Source organism: Bubalus kerabau, chromosome 16 (assembly GCF_029407905.1).
Source record: "Bubalus kerabau isolate K-KA32 ecotype Philippines breed swamp buffalo chromosome 16, PCC_UOA_SB_1v2, whole genome shotgun sequence".
Taxonomy (NCBI): domain Eukaryota; kingdom Metazoa; phylum Chordata; class Mammalia; order Artiodactyla; family Bovidae; genus Bubalus; species Bubalus kerabau.
This window is the reverse complement of record NC_073639.1, coordinates 33097116-33121162: the sequence shown is the minus strand read 5'-3', so window position 1 is coordinate 33121162 and position 24047 is coordinate 33097116. Positions and strand designations below refer to the sequence as shown.

Here is a 24047-nt window from a genome sequence, read left to right as displayed (position 1 = left end):
TGGCTGTTTGTATGTCCTCTTTGAAAAAAATGTTCAGGTCCTTTATTCATTTAAATTTGATTTAATTGTTAAAAAAAATATATATATATAAACTTTCAGGACTTCTCTGGTGGTCCAGTGGTTAAGACTCTGCTTCCACTGTAGGGGTGTGTATTCAGTCCCTGCTTGGGGAACTAAGATCCTGCACATTGCGTGCTGTGCTCAGCTGCTGTCATGTCCGATTCTTTGCAACCCAGTGGACTGTAGCCCACCAGGCTCCTCTATCCATGGAATTTTCCAGGCAAGAATACTGGAGTGGGTTGCTATTTCCTTCTCCAGGAGAGCTTCCTGACCCAGGGATTGAACCTGCATCTTTACCTCTGCAACACTTGCTGTGGCTAACTGTGTGGTACAGTCAGAAAGGAGCTTTCAGTCTGGTCAAGTGGAGAATGCTGTGATGCTAGGTGGCGGTAGAGTGTAGCTCCGTGAAGCTGTGATAGAGTCAGTAACAGGCTTATGAGAAGGGGGATTAGATATATTTTAATGTTTCTCTATCATTGTGGACCCAACACATAGAAAAGACAGGAAAAAAACTTCAGGATGAAGCGAAACAATAAATAGTTTTTTAATCCAAGCGAGTGGTATAATCACTTGACTGGAGGTTTATAAGAACCAATCAGGCTTGAAAATTAGATAATGATATGATTTGGATTTAGGGATATGGGCTAATATGGCCATTCCTTCTAAGTTATCTACTGCTATATAACAAATTACCCCCAAATTTAAATGAATAAGAATATAAATGTTTATTATCTTACACAGTGTTTATGGATCAGGAATTTGGGATCAGCTTAGTGGGTTTTGTTTTTCAGCAGAAGGGGCTGCTTCATAGTTGTTCTTGTTTTAATATTTTTCAGGTTTTAAAAACGTTTCAAGTTTTTGATTCCCAGTAGGAAAGTATTATCTGAATGATTGTTTTAATGGCAAACCACTGAAAATTGTTTCAGCTTCATTTCGGACAGAGGGAGAGAGACTATCTTCAGAGCACCATAGCTTTTCCTTCGTCAGCATGTCAGAAGTACACTGGATTGTTTTGCTGTGACATCCATTAGGTGATCTCAGTTGCTTTTCCTTCAGCATGGGCTTTATTTGTCAGAAGGGCCTTAGGCTTGCCCTCCAAATTTGGCTGACGGTTTACAGATGAGACTCACAACTTTTGGGCTGCTCTAATATTTCAACATATTGAAGCTCTGGATCACATCCTAGAAGGCCGTCATAACTTCTAAAACCTGCATGTCCTTAAGAACCTCCGGATGACTAGTAATTTCATTGAGCCCAAGCATTCCTGCCATTCCAGGCATACCCCATCCCATTCCAGGCATTCTTCCAGGAAAATTAGCAGGTGTTGCCCAGGGAAAGCCACCTGAAAAATAGCTATATTGAGCTCCTGTTTGTCTTCTGATTTCTCCCTCCTTCTGGGGTCTTTTCTGTTTCTCCCAAGCCTTCTTAACCCTTTCCATTTTTTCTTTGAGCCTTTGGTCTTCATGGTTTCACTCAGACTTTCTCTGTTGTTCAGCAGTTTTCTGGGCCCTTGGTTGAACTTCTTTCAGCATTACACTAACATCTTCATTGTAATCTAGTTTACAGTCAAGGGCAGGACCATGGACTGCTTCTACCCAGTGGCCCAGAGGTACATGTGCTTTTCCTGCCCACTTGTAAGGCTGAGCTGAATCAGGATTTATTTCAGTATCTCTGTCAAAGTTTCAGATGGTAGCATTTGACTTCTGTAATTTGATGAAGACTCTGGCTCTCTTGGCATACAGAGAAGATTCAGCATAATGGCATCTGTGAACAAGTCAATGGCTTTCTGTAGCTCACTATCATTTAGGGCCTCAATGGCAACCACATTTTTATCATTTGCCTGATCCATCATCCCCTGTTATCTCAACATTTTCATCTCCCATTCCTTGGCAGGCATCAGTGTTTGATTCAATCACACTTTACATTTTTATTATAGATGACTTTAGTTCAGTCCCTCAGTTGTGTCCAACTCTTTGCGACCCCATGGACTGCAGCACGCCAGGCTTCCCTATCCATCACCAACTCCTGGAGCTTGCTCAAACTCATGTCCATCAAGTCAGTGATACCATCAAACCATCTCATCCTCTCTCATCCCCTTCTCTTCCTGCCTTCAGTCTTTCCCAGCATCAGGGTCTTTTCCAATGAGTCAGTTCTTTGCATCAGGAGGCCAAAATATTGGAGTTTCATCTTCAATATCAGTCCTTCCAATGAATATTCAGGACTGATTTCCTTTAGGATGGACTGGTTGGATCTCCTTGCAGTCTAAGGGACTCTAAAGAGTCTTTTCTAACACCACAGTTCAAAAAGCATCATTCTTCAGTGCTCAGCTTTCTTTATAGTCCAACTCTCACATTCATACGTGACTACTGGAAAAACCATAGCTTTGACTAGATGGACCTTTGTTGGCAAAGTTTTGTCTCTGCTTTTTAATATGCTGTCTAGGTTGGTCATAGCTTTTCTTGCAAGGAGCAAGCGTCTTTTAATTTCATGGCTGCAGTCACCATCTGCAGTGATTTTGGAGCCCCAAAGATAAAGTCTGTCACTGTTTCCATTGTTTCCCCCATCTATTTACTATGAAGTGATGGGACCAGATGCCATGATCTTAGTTTTTTGAATGTTGAGTCTTAAGCCAGCCTTTTCACTCTCCTCTTTCACCTTCATCAAAAGGTTCTTCAGTTCCTCTTCACTTTCTGCCATAAAGGTGGTATCATCTGCGTATTTGAAGTTATTGATATTTCTCCTGGCAATCTTGATTCCAGCTTCTGCTTCATCCAGTCTGGCATTTTGCACGATATACTCTGCATATAAGTTAAATAAGCAGGGTGACAGTATATAGCCTTGATGTAATCCTTTCCCAATTCGAAACCAGTCTCTTGTTCCATGTCCGGTTCTAACTTTTGCTTCTTGACCTGCATTCAGATTTCTCATGAGGCAGGTAAGCTAGTCTGGCATTCCCATCTCTTGAAGAATTTTCCACTTTGTTGTGAGCTACAGAGTCAAAGGCTTTGGTGTAATCAATGAAGCAGAAGTTGATGTTTCTCTGGAATTCTCTTGCTTTTTCGATGATCCAGCAGATGTTGGCTAGTTGATCTCTGGTTCCTCTGCCTTTTCTAAATCCAGCTTGAACATCTGGAAGTTCATGGTTCACATACTGTAGAAGTCTGGCTTGGAGAATTTTGAACATTACTTTGCTAGTGTGTGAGATGAGTGCAATTGTGCAGTAGTTTGAACATTCTTTAGCATTGCCCTTCTTTGGGATTGGAATGAAAACTGACCTTTTCTAGTCCTGTGGCCACTGCTAAGTTTTCCAAATTTGCTGGCATATTAAGTGCAGCACTTCACAGCATCATCTTCTAAGATTTGAAATAACTCAACTGGAATTCTATCACCTCCATAGCTTTGTTCATAGTGATGCTTCCCAAGGCCCACTTGACTTCGCATTCCAGGATGTCTGGCTCTAGGTGAGTGATCACACCATCGTGGTTATCTGGGTCATGAAGATCATTTTTGTATAGTTCTTCTGTGTATTTTTGCCACCTCTTCTTTATCTCTTCTGCTTCTGTTAGGTCCATACCATTTCTGTCCTTTATTGTGCCCATTTTTGCATGAAATAGTCCTTGTATCTCTAATTTTCTTGAAGAGCTCTCTAGTCTTTCCCATTCTATTGTTTTCCTCTATTTCTTGGCATTGATCACTGAGTAAGGCTTTCTTATCTCTCTCCTTGCTATTCTTTGGAACTCTGCATTTAAATGGGTATATCTTCCCTTTTCTCCTTTGTCTTTAGCTTCTCTTCTTTTCTCAGCTATTTATAAGGTCTCCTCAGACAACCATTTTGCCTTTTTGCATTTCATTTTCTTGAGGATGGCCTTGATCACCGCCTCCTCTACAATGTTACGAACCTCTGTCCATAATTCTTCAGGCACTCTATTAGATCTAATCCCTTGAATCTATTTGTCACTTTCACTGTATAATTGTTGGGGATTTGATTTAGATCATACCCGAATGGTCTAGTAGTTTTCCCTACTTTCTTCAATTTAAGTCTGAGTTTGGCAATAAGGAGTTCATGATCTGAGCCACAGTCAGCTGCTGGTCTTGTTTTTGCTGACTGTATAGAGCTTCTCCATCTTTGGCTGTGAAGAATATAATCAATCTGATTTCTGTTTAGACCATCTGGTGATGTCCATGTGTAGAGTCTTCTCTTGTGTTGTTAGAAGAGGGTGTTACTTATCTCACTTGATATGCACTTCTTTGGTGGCTCAGACCATAAGGGATCTGCCTCCAGTTCAGGAGATGCAGGTTCAGTCCTTGGATTGGAAAGATCCCCTGGAGAAGGGAATGGCTACCCACTCCAGTATTCTTATCTGGAAAATCCTGTGGACAGAGGAGCCTGGCAGGCTGTAGTTGGATACCACAGAGCGACTAGCACTTTCCTTCACTTGAAAGTTTGTCTTTATGTTTTCCTCTGCCTTCTCAGTATCTGGCTTTTCTTCCTTGGTATGTTCTTCTGACTTAGATTTATGAGTAGCAAGTGGTATTTTACCCCCACTACCCTCTACCCACTCCTCAGTAAGTACATTTCTTCAGTGTGCAGGACATTGGAATCTTGCTTACATATTTTTATGATGGTTCAAAGCTCTCTCACTTTGAGGATTCCTTGGTCCAGCATGGCTGAGGCTGAGACCAGGTTCCACACCAGGACCACACGGTAGGGTGAGACTGCTCAGTTTTGAGTCTGGATATCTCCTAACGTCGCAGTCAATATGTTCGGCAGGACTACAGTTATTTGAAGGCTTCACTGGGGCTAGAGTAGCTGTTTCCCAGATTCATAAACATGGCAATTTAATTCTAGCTCTTGGTAGGAGGACTCAGTTCCTCACCACATAGACCTCTCCCTGGGCTGCATGAGTAGCTGGCTTCCTCCATGATAAACAATCCAGCAGTGTGCAAGGTAGAGGAAGCAATGTCTTTTATGACCTAGCTTCAGAAGTCATTCTCCATTGTTTCCACAGTATCCTATTGATTACAGGTCAGGCTCATTCAGAGTAGAAGTATCTACACAGGGGAGTGACTAACAGGAGGGATAGCATCATTGGAGGGTGTCAAGTCCCTTTTCAGGTTTTGCAGTTTATGATATATTAAGAGTATAAAGGGACTCTTCTTTGTGGTGCTATATGAGAAAAATTCCCCTAGATATTTATGGCTCCAGACCTTATATGCAATTCAACCAGCTTTAGAGTGTCGTCAAAAGAATTTGAGAAGATAAACATTTTTTTAAGCAATAAGCATTTTTTAAAACATTGGGAAAGCTTACAATTAAATATAGAAATGTACTAAAAATGAAACACATGGTATTAGTATTTTTGTGTAAAGGATTCTGTATATTTAGTATTTTAAGTTTTTATAATGTTTAGAAGATCTAATAGAATAATAACACATTATATGTGTAATGCTTATTTAAAAGGTGTAACTAAGTAATTGATTTGCATTTGTGATTTTAAGTGGAAATGTTTCAAATGTAAATGCAACATTAGACATTTAAAAGAACTTAAAATTAACATATTTATAAGATTAATTTATTAGATATATGTAAATGACTTAAGTACTTGGAAAGTGTCTTTTGGTTTCAGTTGAATTTTTTGGTCATTCAACAGAAGAACTTAATATATATATTTATATATATTAATATTTATAAAGTTATAAATTTTTTAAATAGATTAATGACCAACCATTTAATGTGACCAACCATTAATCAAAAGTCCCTTTAGAAGGGATTGTTTAAATTTAACTATATCTATAAAAGTTTATAAATCTATATATGTGTGTGTGTGTGTGAAGTCGCTCAGTTGCGTCCGACTCTTTGTGACCCCGTGGACTGTAGCCCGCCAGGCTCCTCTGTCCATGGGATTCTCCAGGCAAGAATACTGGAGTGGGTTGCCATTTCCTTCTGCAGGGGATCTTCCCAACCCAGGGATCGAACCCGGGTCTGCTGCATTGCAGGCAGACGCTTTATCCTCTGAGCCACCAGTATAAGCTAACATAAATATCTCCTTGGATTTTGATTTTGTAAAGGCAAGCATTAATTTTTCAAAACCAAAGTAACTTTTGAATACTTTTCTTTGAATGCATTAAAGTTCACCTTGAGTAAATAGATTCACTTGGATGGCAGGTAGGGAAGCAGGGGAAGAGAGATTTTGACTGATGGGTCAACCCTGCCTGGAGAAGCATGGGCCTGACTCGTACTCTGGCCTGATGACCGAGCTGGTCCACAGATAAGAACTCTTCTCTGCCTGGACCCGAGGGTGGGGAGGGGGGCAAGGAGCCAGACCTCTGCGGGTACTGTCTGTTCCCCCTCCCACCTCTTTGAGCTCACATGCTCCATGCATGTAATAAGTGCCACACTAGCCTTAATTCTAAGTCACAGCATGATTCTTTCTTTCTCCAAAAAAGCTGAGCACATGGCATACTGGTCTTTACTAACTTGCTCTTTGATTGTCCAAGGGACTTCTAACTGACCTGCAGGACTAATTGTGGCTGTATTAAGCAACGAGTACAGTTAAAAAAAAAAAGCACACCAGCAAGTCCTAGACATAAAAGCTGCAAGTTCACCACATTATCATAATATGACTTATAAAACAAAAATATAGCCAAACATTGATTAGTATGGGTTATAGCACAGACTCACATTTAGCTTTTGGTTGTAATATTGAAATTTTAAATTTACTGTAACTGATCTTATGCCTGAACCTCCTACCCAGCTAGGTTGTAGACAGGAGTGCTCTTAAATTTTCCATTAGCTGTATTTTTGTGTCTTCCATCAAAGTTCAACTCCCAGTTCATGCTCTTTGCCTGAGATGGCATCTGGATGCTTGAGAAGAGCCTTGGAAGTGCCAAGTGCCAGAGTAAGGGCTGCTGTCTGACAGAGGATGGCCTGCTCTTCAGAGTGGCACCTGTCCAGTGCCTGGCCCTGCTGGCCTTCCCACCAGTTTTAGCGTCTACTACTGCTGACTAAGGAGTCACCACAACCTCTCAATCCCAAATTCTCCCGGAGGCCTCCTCTTGCCCTCCCCACCACCCCGCTTCCGCCCTCCTCTGCCCTTCAGCAGTGCAGGGTGCTCCTCCCCACTCCTATCCTGCTTTGAGAGTTCGTGGTCTAGTGGCCAAGATTAACACATTTTGTGGAAAAGGTGACATTTAAGCCAGAGTTTGAAAGGTGTGTGCAGTTTCAGCAAGCAGAGATAAAGAATAAAAAATGACTTCCAGGAAAAAAAAAGCATGAATATCAAAGGACACAAATGGTTCCTTTTTCCTTCCCACTTCTAGTTGTATTTCTATAAAAATCATCTTCTTGGTACCGTGTGATCACATGGTTTCTGTAAGAATCATCTTCTGACCATGTAATATTAGTTGGTGAATGTTGGTGGAATTCTTACTCAACAGGCCAATCAGTTCTTCCTTGGGAATTTTGAACTGAAACTAAGCAAAAAAGTAGTCACTTTCTCTTGGTTAACAGAAGTTAAGTTTTGGAGCTCTCGATGACTATGACCTTGAGAAGAGAAAGAAAAGAGGAAAAGAGAAAGGAAGAGTAAGAAAAAGAAATGGAGGGCATACAGAGGGGAAAAACATCACAGACGAGAATCCTGGTGACCATTGTGTCTCTGATTTTGGACATTCCTGTGGTTCAACTGCACTTCTGTTCTTGGGATCCTTGAGATATAGTAATGCCTTTCTGATAAATTTCTTTTCCCTTCAGCTAAATTGAGTTTTTTGGATTTTGTTGTTGTTGTCTTTTTTTTTTTTTTGGCAATTCTCCTAATGAATTGTGTTAGTTTCCTATTGCTGCTGTAATGAATTATCAAAACCTGGTGGCTTAAAACAACAGTTTATTCTCTCACAGTTCTGGAAGGTACAAGTCCACAACCAAGGTGTCTGCAGTGACATGCTCCTACTGAAGAGTCTAGAAAAGATTACTTCCTTGACTCTTTCTAGCTTCTGGTGGTTGCTGGCAAGCCTTGGCATTCCCTGGCTCGTAGCTGCATCACTCTCATTTCTGCCTCCATCTTCACGTGGCCGTCTTCCTTCTGTATGTCTCTCTGTGTCTTCATGTGTCCTTCACATTAGGACACCAGTCGTTTTATTTAGAGCCCCAACTATCCAGCAAGATCTCATCTCAACTAATTACATCCACAAAGGTCACACTCTGAGGGTCCAGGTGGACATGAATTTGAGGGGATACTATTCAACTAAGTATAGCATTCAACACGCAAAGGCACTGGGGCTACAAGTTCAGGTCCTGTTTCGAGCCAGGTGCTTGAGGAGGTGGAGTGCTCTGCTGAGGATGCTGAGGTTTGCCCTCTACCCACAGAGGAGGCCCTGAGTGCTGTATGCAGGAGAGTATCATGGTCAGAGTTTCGTGGAGGATTGCTCTGGTCACAGTGTGCTAAATAAACTGGGGCCGGCAGGGCTAAGGAGGAAGGAACACCAGTTTTACTATTGGATAATTCAAGTGATAGGAAATACCATCTTGAGTCAGGATAGATGGTATGGGAAGAGGAGGAAGGAACAAGTGGGAGACATATTGCAAATTCAAAGTTAACCAGTTGTTGTTCAGTCGCTCAGTCATGTCCAACTCTGCAACTCCATGGACTGCAGCACACCAGGCTTCCCTGTCCTTCACAATCTCCTGGAGCTTGCTCAAACTCATGTCCATTGAAATGATGATGTCATCCAACCATCTCATCCTCTGTTGCCCCCTTTTCTTCCTGCCCTCAATCTACCAACATCAGGGTCTTTTCCAATGAGTCGGCTCTTTGCATCAGGTGGCCAAAGGATTGGCGCTTCACCATCAGTCCTTCCAATGAATATTCAGGACTAATTTCCTTTAGGATTGACTGGTTGGATCTCCTTGCTGTCCAAAGGACTCTCAAGAGCCCTCTGTAGCACCACAGCTCAAAATCGTCAATTCTTTGGCGCTCAGCCTTCTTTACAGTCCAGCTCTCACATCCATACTTGACTACTGGAAAATCATAGCTTTGACTATATGGACCTTTGTCAGCAAAGTAATGTCTCTGCTTTTTAATACGCCGTCTAGGTTTGTCACAGTTTTTCTTCCAAGGAGCAAGCGTCTTTAAATTTTATGGCTGCAGTCACTGTTTGGAGTGATTTTGGAGCCCAAGAAAATAACTTAAAGTTAACCAGACTTGGCAGTTAAAATGTTGTGGGTGGGAGGAAGTGAGCAAAGCAAGGGAAGCATCTAGGTGACTGTACAATATGGGTGGTCCCTGCACATGGCTGAGTGGTTGCCAAGTGAGAGATAGTATTACCCGGAGGTCTGGGATTAAAGGGAAACGCAAGGCTTGAGGATCCCACAGGGTAGACCCCAGAGACTTGATGAGTGGTCAGGGAGTTGGAAGTAGGCTTTTTCAGTTGGGATTACATCCATGAAAAGCATCCCATGTTTGTATAAGAGGATTCCGTGGCATAGTCCTTACCTGCTTTTGCTTTTGTGTTTTCAAATACTCTTTACCTACATCAGGGTCTTTGTCTGGACAGTGTATTTTTTAATTTTAATACATGTTGCCAGGCTACTTTCCTAAAAGGCTGTAACAATTCACTTTTCTACTGGCATTGTATGAGAGTCCCTTTTCCTCCTTATTCCCACGATTGGTAGGTATTCACTCTTTAATTTTTGCTATCTGAAATTATGACTTCTTTTAATGGCTGCAAAACATTCCACCCTGTCAACATACCATAAAATGCTTAAATATTTTCCTACTTTTGGACATGACATTGTTTCCCTTCTTTGCTATAATAAAATTAATAACCCAGAAATGGGCATTTTTACATAAATCTCTGTCTATCCAATGATACTTATAACGACTGTTATAATTTGAAAGAATATAACATAGATATAATTTCCCTAGGCTCTTGCGTTGTTGTTTTTCTTCCTGTGTGCCTTTCTTTCATTTCACTGGTAATATTTTAGGTGGACAGAGGAGGGTATAAGAAAGGGAAAGGGTTAAAACAAATAGATTTGCCCACTGAGCCACCACCAAGGACTCAGCAGCCTCCCTCAGTCGAGCCCCCTGGCTTCCCCACGCTCTGCCCCCCACCTGCCCACCTTCTCCCGCCTCTGCCTTCTGCTGGCCATTTCCACTGAGGAAAAGGAATCGTATCATATGGCTGCTATCCAGAACCTCCACTCGTTCGACCCCTTTGTTGATGCAAGTAAGGGTGATGATCTGCATCCTGCTGGCACTGAGGATTATATCCATATAAGAATTCAACAGAGAAACGGTAGGAAGACCCTTACTACTATCCAAGGGATCACTGATGATTACGATTAAAAAAAAAACAAAAAACACAACAACAACTAGTGAAGGCATTTAAGAAGAAATTTGCCTGCAATAGTACTGGAATTGAGCATCCAGAATATGGAGAAGTAATTCAGCTACAGGGTGACCAGCGCAAGAACATATGCCAGTTCCTGGTAGAGATTGGACTGACTAAGGACGACCAGCTGAAGGTTCATGGCTTTTAAGTGCTTTTGGCTCACTGAAGCTTAAGTGAGGATTTCCTTGCAATGAGTAGAATTTCCCTTCTGTCCTTTGTCACAAGTTTAAAAACCTCACAGCTTGTATAATGTAACCATTTGGGGTCTGCTTTTAACTTGGACTAGTGTAACTCCTTCATGCAATAAACTGAAAAGAGCCATAAAAAAATAGATTTTAAATTTTCTATTAATTCTATTTCTGTCTGTCATTACTAAAGTGATCTGGAATTGTTGTTAAGCCATTATATCTATATCTATATCTATATCTATATCTATATCTGTGCCAGTGTTAGCTGCACCACGAGAAATATTCAGTCTCTGCACATGGGATCTTTTTTGGCTGAGGCATGTGAACTTCTTAATTGTGGCTTAAGGGACCTAGTTTCCTGACCAGGGATCGAAACCAGGTCCCCTGCACTGGGAGCATGGACTGGTAGCCACTGGACCACCAGGGAGGTCCCTGAGCCATTATTAATTCTCTAATTTTACCTTGTCCATACATGAAGATTCTCATTTAATGGAGGGAAGAACAAATGCATCCTAGTATCCTAGCACTGTCTGTAACCTACAAAACCAGCCTAACTATTTTCTTAGACCTTGAAATTCTGAAAAGCATCAAACTTTTCTTGCCATGATGATGAAAAAAGATGAGATTTAAATCTTTATACCATGAATGGTGTATGTTATAATTGTTGTTGTTTAGTTGCTCAGTCGTGTCTGACTCTTTGCAGCCCTAGGGACTTTAGCCTGCCAGGCCCCTCTGTCTATGGAATTTTTTCAGGCAAGAATACTAGAGTGGGTTGCCATTTCCTTCTCCAGGGGATCTTCCCAACTGAGGGATCGAACCCACATCTCTTGCATTGCAGGCGGATTCTTTATCACTGAGCCAACAGGGAAGCCCATATGTTATATGACTGGAAAAATAAACATCTTTTTCTATATTCCTCTCCCTTAAACTTTAGCTATTAGAGTCGGAATGCTTCGATTGCAGAATTCTCACTTGAGCAAGGTTTTTATGTAACATTATTCATATTCTTGGCCTTGGATGCCAATTAAGTCTCTCAAGTCTAAAACTGCTTTGTTTGCTTTTTAAAGAAATCTGCCCACCTTACAGGCCTACAAGTTAACTCACCAGCTTGCTCCCTCCCCTCCTTTCCTCCCCAGAGGACTTTGCTTCTGTTGGTTTCCTGCCAGCTCTTACTTTCAAATTGAAATAGTTCAGTTTCTCTGTTTCTAGAACATAGAATTCATTACTCCTGGATTTTTGCCAACAATGTCCCTCTCATGTTTTTAAAACTAAGATGAATGTTACAGAGTGACCTAGTGGGCTCGACCCATGATTAGAAGTCAGTCAGTGATATATGAGATGTCTACATGGATGCTCTATTCTGGGCAGTGGAGCTGCTAGGGGAACAGGCCTCTGGTAGGGTGGGAAGGGCTTCGAGGGCAAAGCCTTGGGGCTGGAGTGGAGAAATATGTGTGAGAGATTAGGTAAGATCTGGCTGATGTGAGGCAAGACTCAAATTCTTCCCCTGCCCTCAGGGTCCTGGTGAGTCTCTACCATAGAAAGGGCATAGTCATTAATTCTTCTTGGCCATTTAGATGGAAAACAGAAAGCCAGGTGACAGAGAATATTTATAAAGGGCTCTAGGAAGAGCCACTCCTTTTTTCCTTTTTAAAATATTTTCAATACTTCTTTTCTCTTGCTACCTTTGCAAGCCTGCTTAGCCTTTTGTTTGTACTGGTACTGAAAAGGTGAGCCTTCCTGCAGGAGAGCAGAAATCGTAGGGACTCATACATCTGCATCACCTTAGGCCACATGAATTTTTCATTCCTGTGGCTCTGTTGAATGACATCGGGAGATTTCTCTACCTTTTAGGCTACTTTCTAGGAATATGTTAGTGTTTAAAGTCTTTTCCGATTGCGTATTTTTTTTTAATTAAACTTTCCATTTTGAGATAATTGTAGATTCACGAACGGTTATAAGAAATACTGCTGGGACATCCTATGTACCCTTTACCCAGTATCCCACAATAGTAACATTTTATAAATACTATAGTACAACATTACTGTAGGAGACATTCATGTAAAATATGATTGGCATTGATACAGTCAAGTTCTACAAGGTTTTCATCACCAGAAGGATCCCTCATGTTGCCCTTTTATGGTCACATAGGCTTCCCTCCTTCCCTGACCCCCTCGTTATCACTTGGTAATCACTAATTTGTTCTCTATTCGTATATGTTGTCATATCAAGAATGATACGTGAATTGAATCATACAGTGAATAACTCTGTTGTATTGGCTTTTTAAACTCAGTATAAATTCTTGAAGCTTCGTGTATGTATCGATAGTTTTTTCTTTTTTTAACTGCTGAGTAATATTTCATGGTATGGATGTACTGTAGTTTGTTTACTATTCACTCATTGAAAGACATCTGGGTTGTTTCCAGTTCTTGGCTACTATGAGTAAAGCTGCTATGAACATTTGTGTACAGGCTTTCATGTGAACATAAGTTTTCATTTCTCTAGGCTAAATGCCCAAGAGTGCAATTGCTGGGCCTTGTGGTAGTTGCATGTTTAGTCTTAAAAGAAACTGCCAAACAGTTTTCAGGAGTGGCTGGACCACTTTACATTCCCACAAGCAATGTATGAGCAATTTAGTTTCTCCACATCCTTGCCAGCATTTGGTGTTGCCACTATTTTTTTTTAATTTTAGTCATTTTGATAGTAGTGTAGTGATACTTCATTGTGGTTTAAATCTGCATTATTTTCCTGATGGCTAATTATATTGAGCATCTTTTCAAATGCTTATTTGCCATCTGTATATCCTCTTTGGGAAATGTGTTCATGGTTTTAGCCCATTTCCTAATTGAATTGTTTGATTTTTTTCAAATTGTTGAGTTTTAAGTGTTCTCCATATATTCTAGATACTAATTCTTTGTTGAATATGTGGTTTGCAAATATTTTCCTCAGCCTAAAGCTTGATATTTCATTCTCTTAACAGAGACTTTTGGAAAGAAAAAATTTAATTTTGAGAGGCCCATATCTACCAGTTTTTCCTTATATGGATTCTGCTATTGGTGTCAAGTGTAAGAACTCTTTGTCTAGCCATAGCTCCCCAAAATTTTTCCTATATTTTTTTCTCAAAGTTTTATAATTTTACATTTAAGTCTGTGCCACCTATTTTAATAAGTAACTTTTTACATCTCTACTGTCTGAAATAAGTCTTAGCATGTGGAATCCTTTTTGCCCTCATTTTCTTTCTCAATCTAGTGAGCGCCAACTGACTCACGTCCCTGATACTAAATCACAGTACAATTTCTGACTGGGTACTTGATTCTGAATTTGTAATGAGTTAGTTGAGTCATACACTTAAAAGCATGAACTCTGGAGGCAGACTGCTTGGGTTCAAGCAGTTCCTGGTGCCACCTCTCAGAAGCTTTATGATCTTTGGCAAATTAATCCCCCTGAATGTCAGTTTTTCACATCATTTAGATCTGGATCTGGATGAAAATAATAATTCCTACTTCTCAGGTTGTTGTGAGAAGAAAATGTGATATTAGGTGTGAAATGCTTAGTTCAGTGCCTGGCACATGCACAGAAAACATTCAATAATTGTTTCTTTTCCTCTTTCCTGCTCCCTGTGCAGATTCTCCCAGCACCTTCCCCACAATCTCCATTTCTTTCTTCCTACTTCTTTTGTTCTTAATTATTCTACTTCATTTATGAAACCTGCTTAACCTATTTCAGCATTGTATAGATTACCTACAAGTTATTGTGGCATTTTTATATGTGGTCAGGTTACCTTTATTGCTTCTGTAGGTATTATGTGTGCATGCTCAGTTGTGTTCAACTCTTTGCAACCCTATGGACTGAAGCCCACCAGGCTCCTCTGTCCACGGGATTTTCCTGGCAAGAATACTGGAGTGGGTTGCCATTGCCTCCTCCAGAGGATCTTCCTGACTCGGGGATTGAACCCATGTCTCCTGCATTTCAGGAGGATTCGTTTACTGCTGAGCCACCGGGGAAGCCCATGGAGGTTTCCATACATGTCTCTTTGAGAGCATACTGCTCGCCTTCCAGAGTCTAGCTCTATGCTGAATAATTGGCAAATACTCAGCAAGTCCCCTGGAGAAGGAAATGGCAACCCATTCCAGTACTCTTGCCTGGAAAATCCCGTGGACAGAGGAGCCTGGTAGGCTACAGTCCATGGAGTCGCTAAGAGTCGGCACTACTGAGCGACTTCACTTTCACTTTTCACTTTCATGCATTGGAGAAGGAAATGGCAACCCACTCCAGTGTTCTTGCCTGGAGAATCCCAGGGACAGGGGAGCCTGGTGGGCTGCTGTCTATGAGGTCGCACAGAGTTGGACACGACTGAAGCTACCTAGCAGCAGCGGCGGCAAGTCCCCAGTCATTGACAATGGTAAATCTAAATTACAACCTGTTTCACTGAAAGCAATTTGGCACAATGAATCTGAAGCCTTAAAACTTTTGACCTAGTAATTTACTTCAAAATCTATCCCAGGAATGGTAAAGTAGGTAAACAAAAATTTATGCATAGAAATATTTACAGCCTTATTTGCAGAAGTATGGATTTAGAAAAACATAAATGTACAACATTAAAGAATCAGGAATCATTCAAATTTCATGTATATGGTAAATATTATACTGTCAATAAAACTTCATCTTCCTAATCATGGATTATAGAACTGTAAGGATATAAGGATATTCACTAAAGTACTCTATTAGTAAAAACACAGAAATAACACAAACCTCCAACTATATGGATAAACTAAGTAAAATATTGTCAGAAAATAGAAATACAGTATGACCTCATTTGTCTAAACTATGTATGTCTACTGAGATACCCACACACAAATATACAAAAGGCAGTAAAAATATACATCAAAATTTTAGTGGTCATTATCTTTGAGTAATAGCTTTTTGGTGATTTCAATTTTAATTTTGTCTTCTCTGAAACATAATATTTAATACTTTCAGCATTAGAAAATAAGAATGAACATTATCTGTTTTTTTAAACGGTGCTTTGGAGGCTATTTAATTATACAAATATATTGATCATTCATCCATTGCATTAAAAACATTTATTAACTGCCTACCAGCTGTTAGGCCCAGTACTAGAAACATAATGGAGAGAATAATTGACAAAGTCATTGAATCACAGATAGTCTAGTGAGGGGTACAAAAAATGACAAAACAGTGAGAGAAGCAATAATACAGTGATAATACTGAGTGTCATGGAACCTTAGAAAAAGGTGGGGGTTAGGGAGGTAAGATAAGTCTCTTTGGTAGAACTTGAGTGAATTAGAGCCAAAAGAAGTGGTGTTAGATAGGGAAGAATGTTCCAAGTTTAGGGCTAAGATTTTCAAAGGTTCTGAGTGGATACTACTACTGAAGATACTACTGTTGACAAGCCATGGAAGCAGGGGGAGGGTTTGGAAGGAGAACTAGCAAAAGTAAGTAGTTATGTTGATGACACATTCTATCCTTAAGAATAAACAAAGAAAAAAATGGCAATTAATGGTGTTAATGAGAATGCTGTGATCATATTTTTGCTTTAAAAGATCACACTGACTATTGAATAGAGAATGAATTAGAAGAGGACAGGACTGCAGACAGTTAGGTGGTGGTTTAAGTCACTGAGATGATGGTAGTGGCTTTAGGGATGGAAAGAGAAACCTGACATAGATGTGGTCTGGTGATAGAATGGATTAGTGGTGGTGATGGTGGAGGAGATGTCAAGGAAAAGCAAGAGCCAAGGATGATGTTCTGACTCCCAGTTTGGGCAGCTGTGGACGGTGGTACCACTAATTGAGATCTGGGACAGATGAGGAATCATGAAGTAGGAGGGAAAGTAAGTTCATTTTTGGGGTACACCAAGTTTGAATCACCTGTGGGGAGTCCAGTACCTGGGGTGTTCAGAAAAGTTGTTGAAGATACAAATACACATGTATGTTTTGGGGGGTGGTCACGAGAGCAGGTGAGAACACTAAGAGATACCTGTAGAATGAGAATAGAGTGGGAATTAGGAGAGAACCCTAAGGAAAACCAACATTTAGGAGACTGAAAGGGAGAAAGCAAATTAACTCAAAGCTGGTGTGGGACAGAAATTTTTTTGTGTGATGTAATTTACAACCCCTTCTGGGAAGCAATTAGCATTCCTGATAAAGTGCGTGAACAGTTTTCTGACAGACTTTAATAAGACTGAGAACTCCTTCTGGGAAGCTAGGGTTACCCATCCAGCTGATTGACTAGCCTAATAATCTTTAACCAGATGTTCTTTTTTTTTCTTTTCTTTTTGTATCCATTCTAAGCATGGCTGGTGAATCATTCATTTTTTCTTATAAAATGTCTCAACCAAAATGACTCCTTCAGTTGAATTTTTTGAAAGCTTCTCATTTACTCAAAAACAGTTTGTCTGAGGCATTGCTTTAACCAAAGAAAAAGAGGAGCCTCAGAAAGCAAATTAAGAGGGCAGAGAGATAGGAGAGAAACCAGAAGACTGCTGACATTATGGAAGCCCGGTTGATCTCAGGCGGCCTTGACCTGCAACAGCTTGGAGCCTGGCTTGGGTTCCCAACCAGAGATTGAGGCTGGGTCATGGCCATGAAAGTACCAGATCCTAGCCACTAGACCAGGGGTCAGTGACATGGACTCTGGCCCTTCGGCTTTCCAGAAAAGAATTCTCACAAAGATGGAAAGTAGTGAAACAAACTATTTATTAAGAGGAGGAAAAAAATACAGTACTTGTGGACAGATGCACAACTAGACTCCGGGAGAGAGAGTTGCTGAATCTCATCCTCATGACAGTTTGACTCACTTTTATGGGGCATTTCTTCCAGGTTTCCTTTGGCCAATCATTTTGACTTGTCTGGTTCACAGTCCTATTTGGTATATCTCAGGATCCTTACATGTGTATGCAGGCCTTTCTTAGCCAGGATGGATTTTACCGAAAAGGGTAGAAATCCCTTGACATAACAACCCTTTGGCCTCCAAGGTGCCTTTCTGCACATGTGTGGTCAGGTATTCTGGGCTTGGAGTTTTGATCCACAGGGACTAAATCTTAAATTGCTTTACCCTGGGTATGTGGGGTGGGGTGGGGTGTGCTCATCCATCTCCTGCCTCAAGGTGAAAGTATTTCATGAAACAGGGCACACAGGAACAAGTTGTGGCGCCCAAGGACGAAAGAGCAGATAAAACCAAGGAGGGTCTTGGAATGCAGAAACAGAAAAACCAGACCCTTATCATCCTTCCCTTCCCCATGTTGTAACTATTAACAGATTTCTGGTCCTCCTGAGCAGTATAACCTGTCTCACCTCCTACCCCACATAGGGAGAAGGTATTTGCCTTACCCAGTATCTGTGCCTCATCCAATTAGCAAATGACCTGCAAGACCCCTATCCCACTCCTTGTACCCTGGGTATAAAAGTGGACTAAGGACCCCTGTTCAACGTTGGTTCTCCCTTGAGCTGGCCCGCTGTTCTAACAGCGTGTCCCACTCTAATAAACTTTATTTCCCTCTCATTCTGTCTCATGTCTGGAAATTCTTTTCCAACCCATGCATGGACCACAACACAAGTGTCAAATGGAAGTGAAAGGTCAAGTAGAATATGGATGAGAAATTGCTCCTGATTTCAGCAGTAAGAATGTCAATGGTGATCTTCTTTCAAAAAGTGTGACTGTAAACGAGAAGACAGAAATAAAAGAGAATAAGGGAGATTTGAGTTTGTTTGTTTTTAGTGGGAGACAGAAATTTATTTGAATGTGTTATGGAAGGAATTAGTAGCCAGAGAAGTAGAAAATGCCTGAAAGAGCAGGGATAATCTCAAGTTAAGAGATCAGGAAAGGTGAGCTAGTCTCAGGATTCTGAGCCCAGGTGCAGGGAAGGACATATGCATCCCACTGTGATAGAAAAACGGGAGGGTGAGCCTGTAGGGAACACCTTCTGTAAGTTTGGTGTTAGAAGATTAGAGGATTTCCTCTTCAGCGGTTGCTGTTACATGTGTGATGTAGGTTAGGAGCTCTGCTGAAGATGCCTAGGTAAGTGGCAGGACGGCAGCACGAGCACCGGGAGAAAGCTCTGAGAAAGATCCCAGTGAGAGCAGCAGAGTGGACTGTCTGGGGAAATAGTGATTTCAGGGCACGGTGGAAGTGGTGGAACACCTTGTGGAAACAACCAGCCCAGGCCTGTGATATTCTCCTGTGGTACTTTGAAATCCTGATTCCGGCATGAGGACAATTAACCTGGACTGTTACTGGTGACTCCCTTGTTTGGAGCCTAGGCTCTGTTTTCTTCTTGCTTTATAGACACTTCCAGTTGATCTCATCCACTCCCATGACCTCAGTTAACCTCTCTATGCTGATAAATCCTAAACCAATACTCACAACCCAGCCTTCCTCTAGAACAGCTGACTCTTGATCCCATTGGCCTTGTGCTGCTAAGTCACTTCAGTCGTGTCCGACTCTGTGCGACCCCATAGACAGCAGCCCACCAGGCTCCCCTGTCCCTGGGATTCTCCAGGCAAGAACACTGGAGTGGGTTGCCATTTCCTTCTCCAAAGCATGAAAGTGAAAAGTGAAAGTGAAGTCGCTCAGTCGTGTCCGACTCTTAGCGACCCCATGGACCGCAGCCTACCAGGCTCCTCCATCCATGGATTTTCCAGGCAAGAGTACTGGAGTGGGGTGTGGGCACCTTCAATTGTCTGCCTCCTCAAGCTGAACTACTGCATTTTCTTTCCTTAGGAATTTTCTTCTTTTCCTTTGCCCCGGAGGCAGGGGTTTGTCGTTTTCACCAGGAACCCTGCTCAGTGTTTAATGAACATCTTTTGGAATTTCAAATGTAGGAGTCTACTCAATTCTCTAAGCCAGAGACTTGGGAGACATCTTTTACTCCAGCTTCTTCACCTCTGACATCCAATCTATGACACACAGATGTGCCTCATGGCAGAAAAAAACAGTAAATTATCAAACAGTTATAACACAGAGACTGAAGTGTGGGCTTCACCTCCTCTTCTTTGCTTCATTAACATTGGAACTAAACCAGTGTGTGTGTGGGGGGGCTGCCTCCCTCCCAGCTTCCTCCCCCCACCCCCTCCCACACACACACCCTGTGGCCTTAGAGAAAGTGGGAGCCAGTTTTTCATTTGCTAATGATTTGGGCTCAGGTTATAATGGACCATTAAGGTGTTTTGTGGAAGAAAAGAGGAAAATGGAGCTTTCCGGAGAAGGGATAAAGAGACTGGAGTGGGGACCTGGGACCCCAGGGAGGAGGGGCCTGGAATCCGATCCAGGCTTTTCTGAGAAGAGGGGCCAAGAAGGACCCTGCAAGGGGCCCGAGTCCTCCTGACTGCGGCCCCTCCTTGTCCGCCCCAGGGCTTACAGTTTCAGGCTCCGCACTGTGTGCAGGGACAGGGCTTGGACAGCTCAAGCTGTTTACTGCCCAACAGGACTTTGGTTGCCTAGATGTTACTTCCTTGAGGAACAACTGCCTCGACCAAGTGGGCGCCCTTCTGAGATGACACAGAGACCCCATAAGCCCTAGAGACATCCCCTGGACACCGAGCTGGCTGGGGGGAGCAGCTCTCACTCCCCTGCCCAGAGCAAATGCTGAGGCCCCTGGAGAGCTGGACTGTGTTCCCCAAGCCCCCATTACAGGCTGCTTTGCCTATTTGTCTCCCTTGCATGATCCATGGCTGTTATCCAAGCCTCCATCTCTCACCTGTTAACTGCAGAAGCCTCCTAACTAGCCTCCCTACCTTGTGTCTCACCTCTACCCCATCCTTTTGCCACACAGAAGCCAGGGGCTTTATTTAAGAAACAAAAAATAAACCTCCAAATCAAGAAAACCACTAGACGCCCCCCAATCCCCACCGCACCCCCAATCTGGTTAACACCTGTAATCTTTTAGGTTTATGCTTCCTCCACACCCTGTAGTTAATTGTCATCACTCCTTTGTATTTTTAACTGCCCTGAGTGCAAAGAATTAGAGAAGGAAATGGCAGTCCACTCCAGGATTCTTGCCTGGAGAATCCCATGGACGAGCCTGGTGGGCTATAGTCGATGCGGTCACAAGAATCCAACAGGACTAAGCTACTACACCACCACCACCCGGGGCAGAGAATAGACCTGCTTACCTATTTACTCGCAGCCTTGTCTCCCATGCCTTGTCATGTACCTCAAACATGGTGGATGAAAGTAAAATCTACTCAGGTGGTTGCTAAACCCGAATCAGAATTATTTGAAAAACAATTCAAATTGTTAAATTGCTTGTTAAAACACAGATGGCTGGATCTCCCTTTCTGATTCAGTAGGTCTGGGGTGGGGATGGAAGTAATGGATCTCTGACCAGTTCTCAGGAGTTGTTGCTGCTGGTTGGAGATCACATTTTGAGTTATCGCTGTTCTGCATCTAATTGGAGAGGACTGGAGGGGTAGAATTGGAGTCACTTTTTAGACAAGAAAGGTCCATGGGAAACAAAATTTGGAAGTCATAGAGGCAGTGGCTAAAAGAGATATTTGAATTTGATATTAAAATTGGCGAAACTTTCCAATAGTTGACAAGTTTGAGGGAGTAACTATGAGAATATATGGTTGAAGTGGCCTGTAGATGAAATTATGGTATGCAGGCTGGCCAAGACCTGAAAAAAAAATTACTTTAAAAAGTAAAATACTGAAAAGATAAAAATGAAAGAAGGGAAAAGAAACATTGTAAAATGAAATGCATGACATCATTCAAATATGTGACATTATTAAAAATGCCCAGGAAAAAAACCTGAAAAATATATGGCAATGTTTGTAATCATTACCCATATAGATGCAATATATCATCTTCCTTTGCCTTTCTAAAATTTGAAAATTCTCTCCATCATGGTTTCCATTCATGATTGAGAAAAGCTTCTGTTATTTTGAACCTCTGCAGTCTTGGACATTTCCATCTGGCCGAATTAAGTTATTTCCTCTTCTGTCTCTCTGTCAGACTCGTTTCTCTTTGACATCTTGTATTGTGCTAAAAGTATGAAAATCAACAAAATTAAAATAACCAAATCAAAGACAAGCAAAAGAAAACAAAAATGAAGAACCTCGAGAAAGGCAATAATTTAGTCAGTCCTGACACCTGCAAGAAAGCATCTTGATCACTGGTCTTCCAATCATTCTATGTACTGTAACCACCTACTCAGAGGGATTACCAGGTTCTTCATGACTGGTGACTTCATCGATTGGTTAGACAGGGAGCTCTGTTCCCCAAATAATATCATTCAAAAAAGTTATTCTTTTCTGTCATTTAGTTATTAGAGTTATTTTAAAAACTACTTGACAACTTAAGCTTGCTCTATAACAAGGTATTGGGGATTAAATTAAAAGTTCCACACAATTAAAGTACATATAAACTTTTAGAACACAACTCATTTTATCCATGACAGCACTTGTGCAATAAACATTGTATATACATATGTCAATGGCACCCCACTCCAGTACTCTTGCCTGGAAAATCCCATGGACGGAGGAGCCTGGTAGGCTGCAGTCCATGGGGTCGCTAAGAATCGGACACAACTGAGGGACTTCACTTTCACTTTTCACTTTCGTGCATTGGAGAAGGCAATGGCAACCCACTCCAGTGTTCTTGCCTGGAGAATCCCAGGGACAGGGAAGCCTGGTGGGCTGCTGTCTATGGGGTCTCACAGAGTCAGACATGACTGACGCGACTTAGCAGCAGCATACATATGTCATAACATATACCAATTGGCAATGGTATTTGCCAGGAAGAATTTCTTGCTCAATTTCTTTGAAGGAATGAGATTTATAGGATTTTAGCATACATATCCACTTCATTTCAAAGATGAACAATTCTGAATTTTGTGTCAAGGTTTTATAATTCTTTACCTGCAGAGTAGACACAAATGAAATAACTAGGTAAATATTTATAAGTTTAATCATGTATGATTTCAAAATAAGGAATATGAATATAAATATATGTATTCAGTATTTCTATAAACCTATTATTATGGAAGCGAATAATTAAACTGTGTATGCCAATAGCAAAATGAAAGCAATATACAGAATGGTAATTATCCCCATGAACACTGATCAGATCAGAAAAGACTAGAATCTTGATAACTACACTGACTACTTTGTACCTATTTTCTTGAATGTCCTTTTTATCTCTGATAATAAAGTGTGAATTAACAGGACCATTCTAGAAACCAAGAAATTGTGATCATGAATGATTTGGTAAGTTAGTAAGTGACAGAGTGTTACCAGAAACTCATTTCCTAATTGCCAGCTTAGTACTTCTTATTCTTTAAATATGCTGCCACAAGACACTGCTGTCCCATTTTAGAAATAGGATGTATAAAAGTTTCCTTTGTGATCTGGCAGAAGACATTTATTATTTAAAAAATGTCAATCGCTGATCATTAATGAGTTGTTTTTACGCATTATTGATACAAGTTGTCCTCCACTTCTACAAATAATCATCAACTTGTAAGTTTGGTAAGAACAATCAGAAATTACTGTTAATAAGACAGGGGGTGTTGAATATCATCTTGTCTATCATCTCAGTGGGGAAACTAAGATCCAAAGACATTTGTCCAGAGTTACAGTGTGAGTTGATAGGAGGCTGCAGACTTTTGGTCCAGGGCCGTGTACGGCATATGGCACTACCTCATCACGTTCCTGGGACCATCAGTCTTAAGCATAGAATCAGTGTTGAGGGTTCATGGATTCTTTTACCCCTTTTTTTCTCATCTATTTACTCAGCACACTTTCATTTTTGTTGCCTGATGTTTTGGGAGTGGGGATAGTCAGAAAAAAAAAAAGTTAAAGGCTGAATGGCAAGTGTAGCTTATTTTTTATTTTTATTTTTTGCAGGGGAATGAGTGAAATAAGTTTCCCTGGAATGTGGAAAAATTGCAGTCTTCAAAGGCGAGAAGACCAAGAATGAGAGAGAGGAGGGATGGCTCTCATACTGACAGGTCTCTGCTGGGCATGTTTATGGAGTTATTCCAGTTAACAACCCTTCAGGTAGGGCCTGGTAACCCCATTTTATTACTCAGGAAGAAACTCAGGTTCAGAGAGGTTTTGTAATTTACCCCACAGTTGCACAGCTGACAACTCGTAGAGTCGGATTCAGTTCAGGGTCTGTCTGGCTATGAAGCCTGTGTCCTTGTACTTCTGCAATAGAGTATGTGTAAAGTGAACCAAGGTAAATAGCAGTAAGTTCAGGGCAACATTAATAACAGTAATAATGATAGCATAGTGCTTTACATATGTGGTTTCTTTGAGCAGGATTAAGTGAGCACATAAACAGGACTGATAGGGTGTCTTTGTACTTCATTAGTGAAGCAGGCAAAAGAGAAAAAGGACATATACTTAAGATTTCCTTTGGTTTACTTTGCTTTCTGAAAAATAATTGAAA

The 24047-nt window shown here is 41.2% G+C and overlaps 1 protein-coding gene and 2 pseudogenes across 4 annotated transcripts in view; 2 read left to right on the top strand and 1 right to left on the bottom strand.

Annotated features, from left to right (window-relative positions):
- Positions 1 to 24047, top strand: part of JADE1 (jade family PHD finger 1) — a 300977-nt gene that overhangs the window by 221400 nt on the left and 55530 nt on the right. For 2 of the 4 annotated variants that reach the window (XM_055550176.1, XM_055550174.1), the window contains one exon: positions 23501 to 23604. The exons of 1 other annotated variant lie outside the window; for it this stretch is intronic. In XM_055550176.1, the coding sequence (XP_055406151.1) occupies positions 23586 to 23604 (19 nt within the window). In that variant the 5' untranslated portion in view covers positions 23501 to 23585. Of the gene's footprint in view, positions 1 to 23500; positions 23654 to 24047 lie in introns of those variants that run through there. One more of the 4 variants, XM_055550180.1, reaches the window with a different exon arrangement.
- LOC129629946 (hsc70-interacting protein-like) lies at positions 1143 to 4675 on the bottom strand (annotated as a pseudogene).
- On the top strand, positions 10236 to 10778 carry LOC129629948 (eukaryotic translation initiation factor 1-like; annotated as a pseudogene).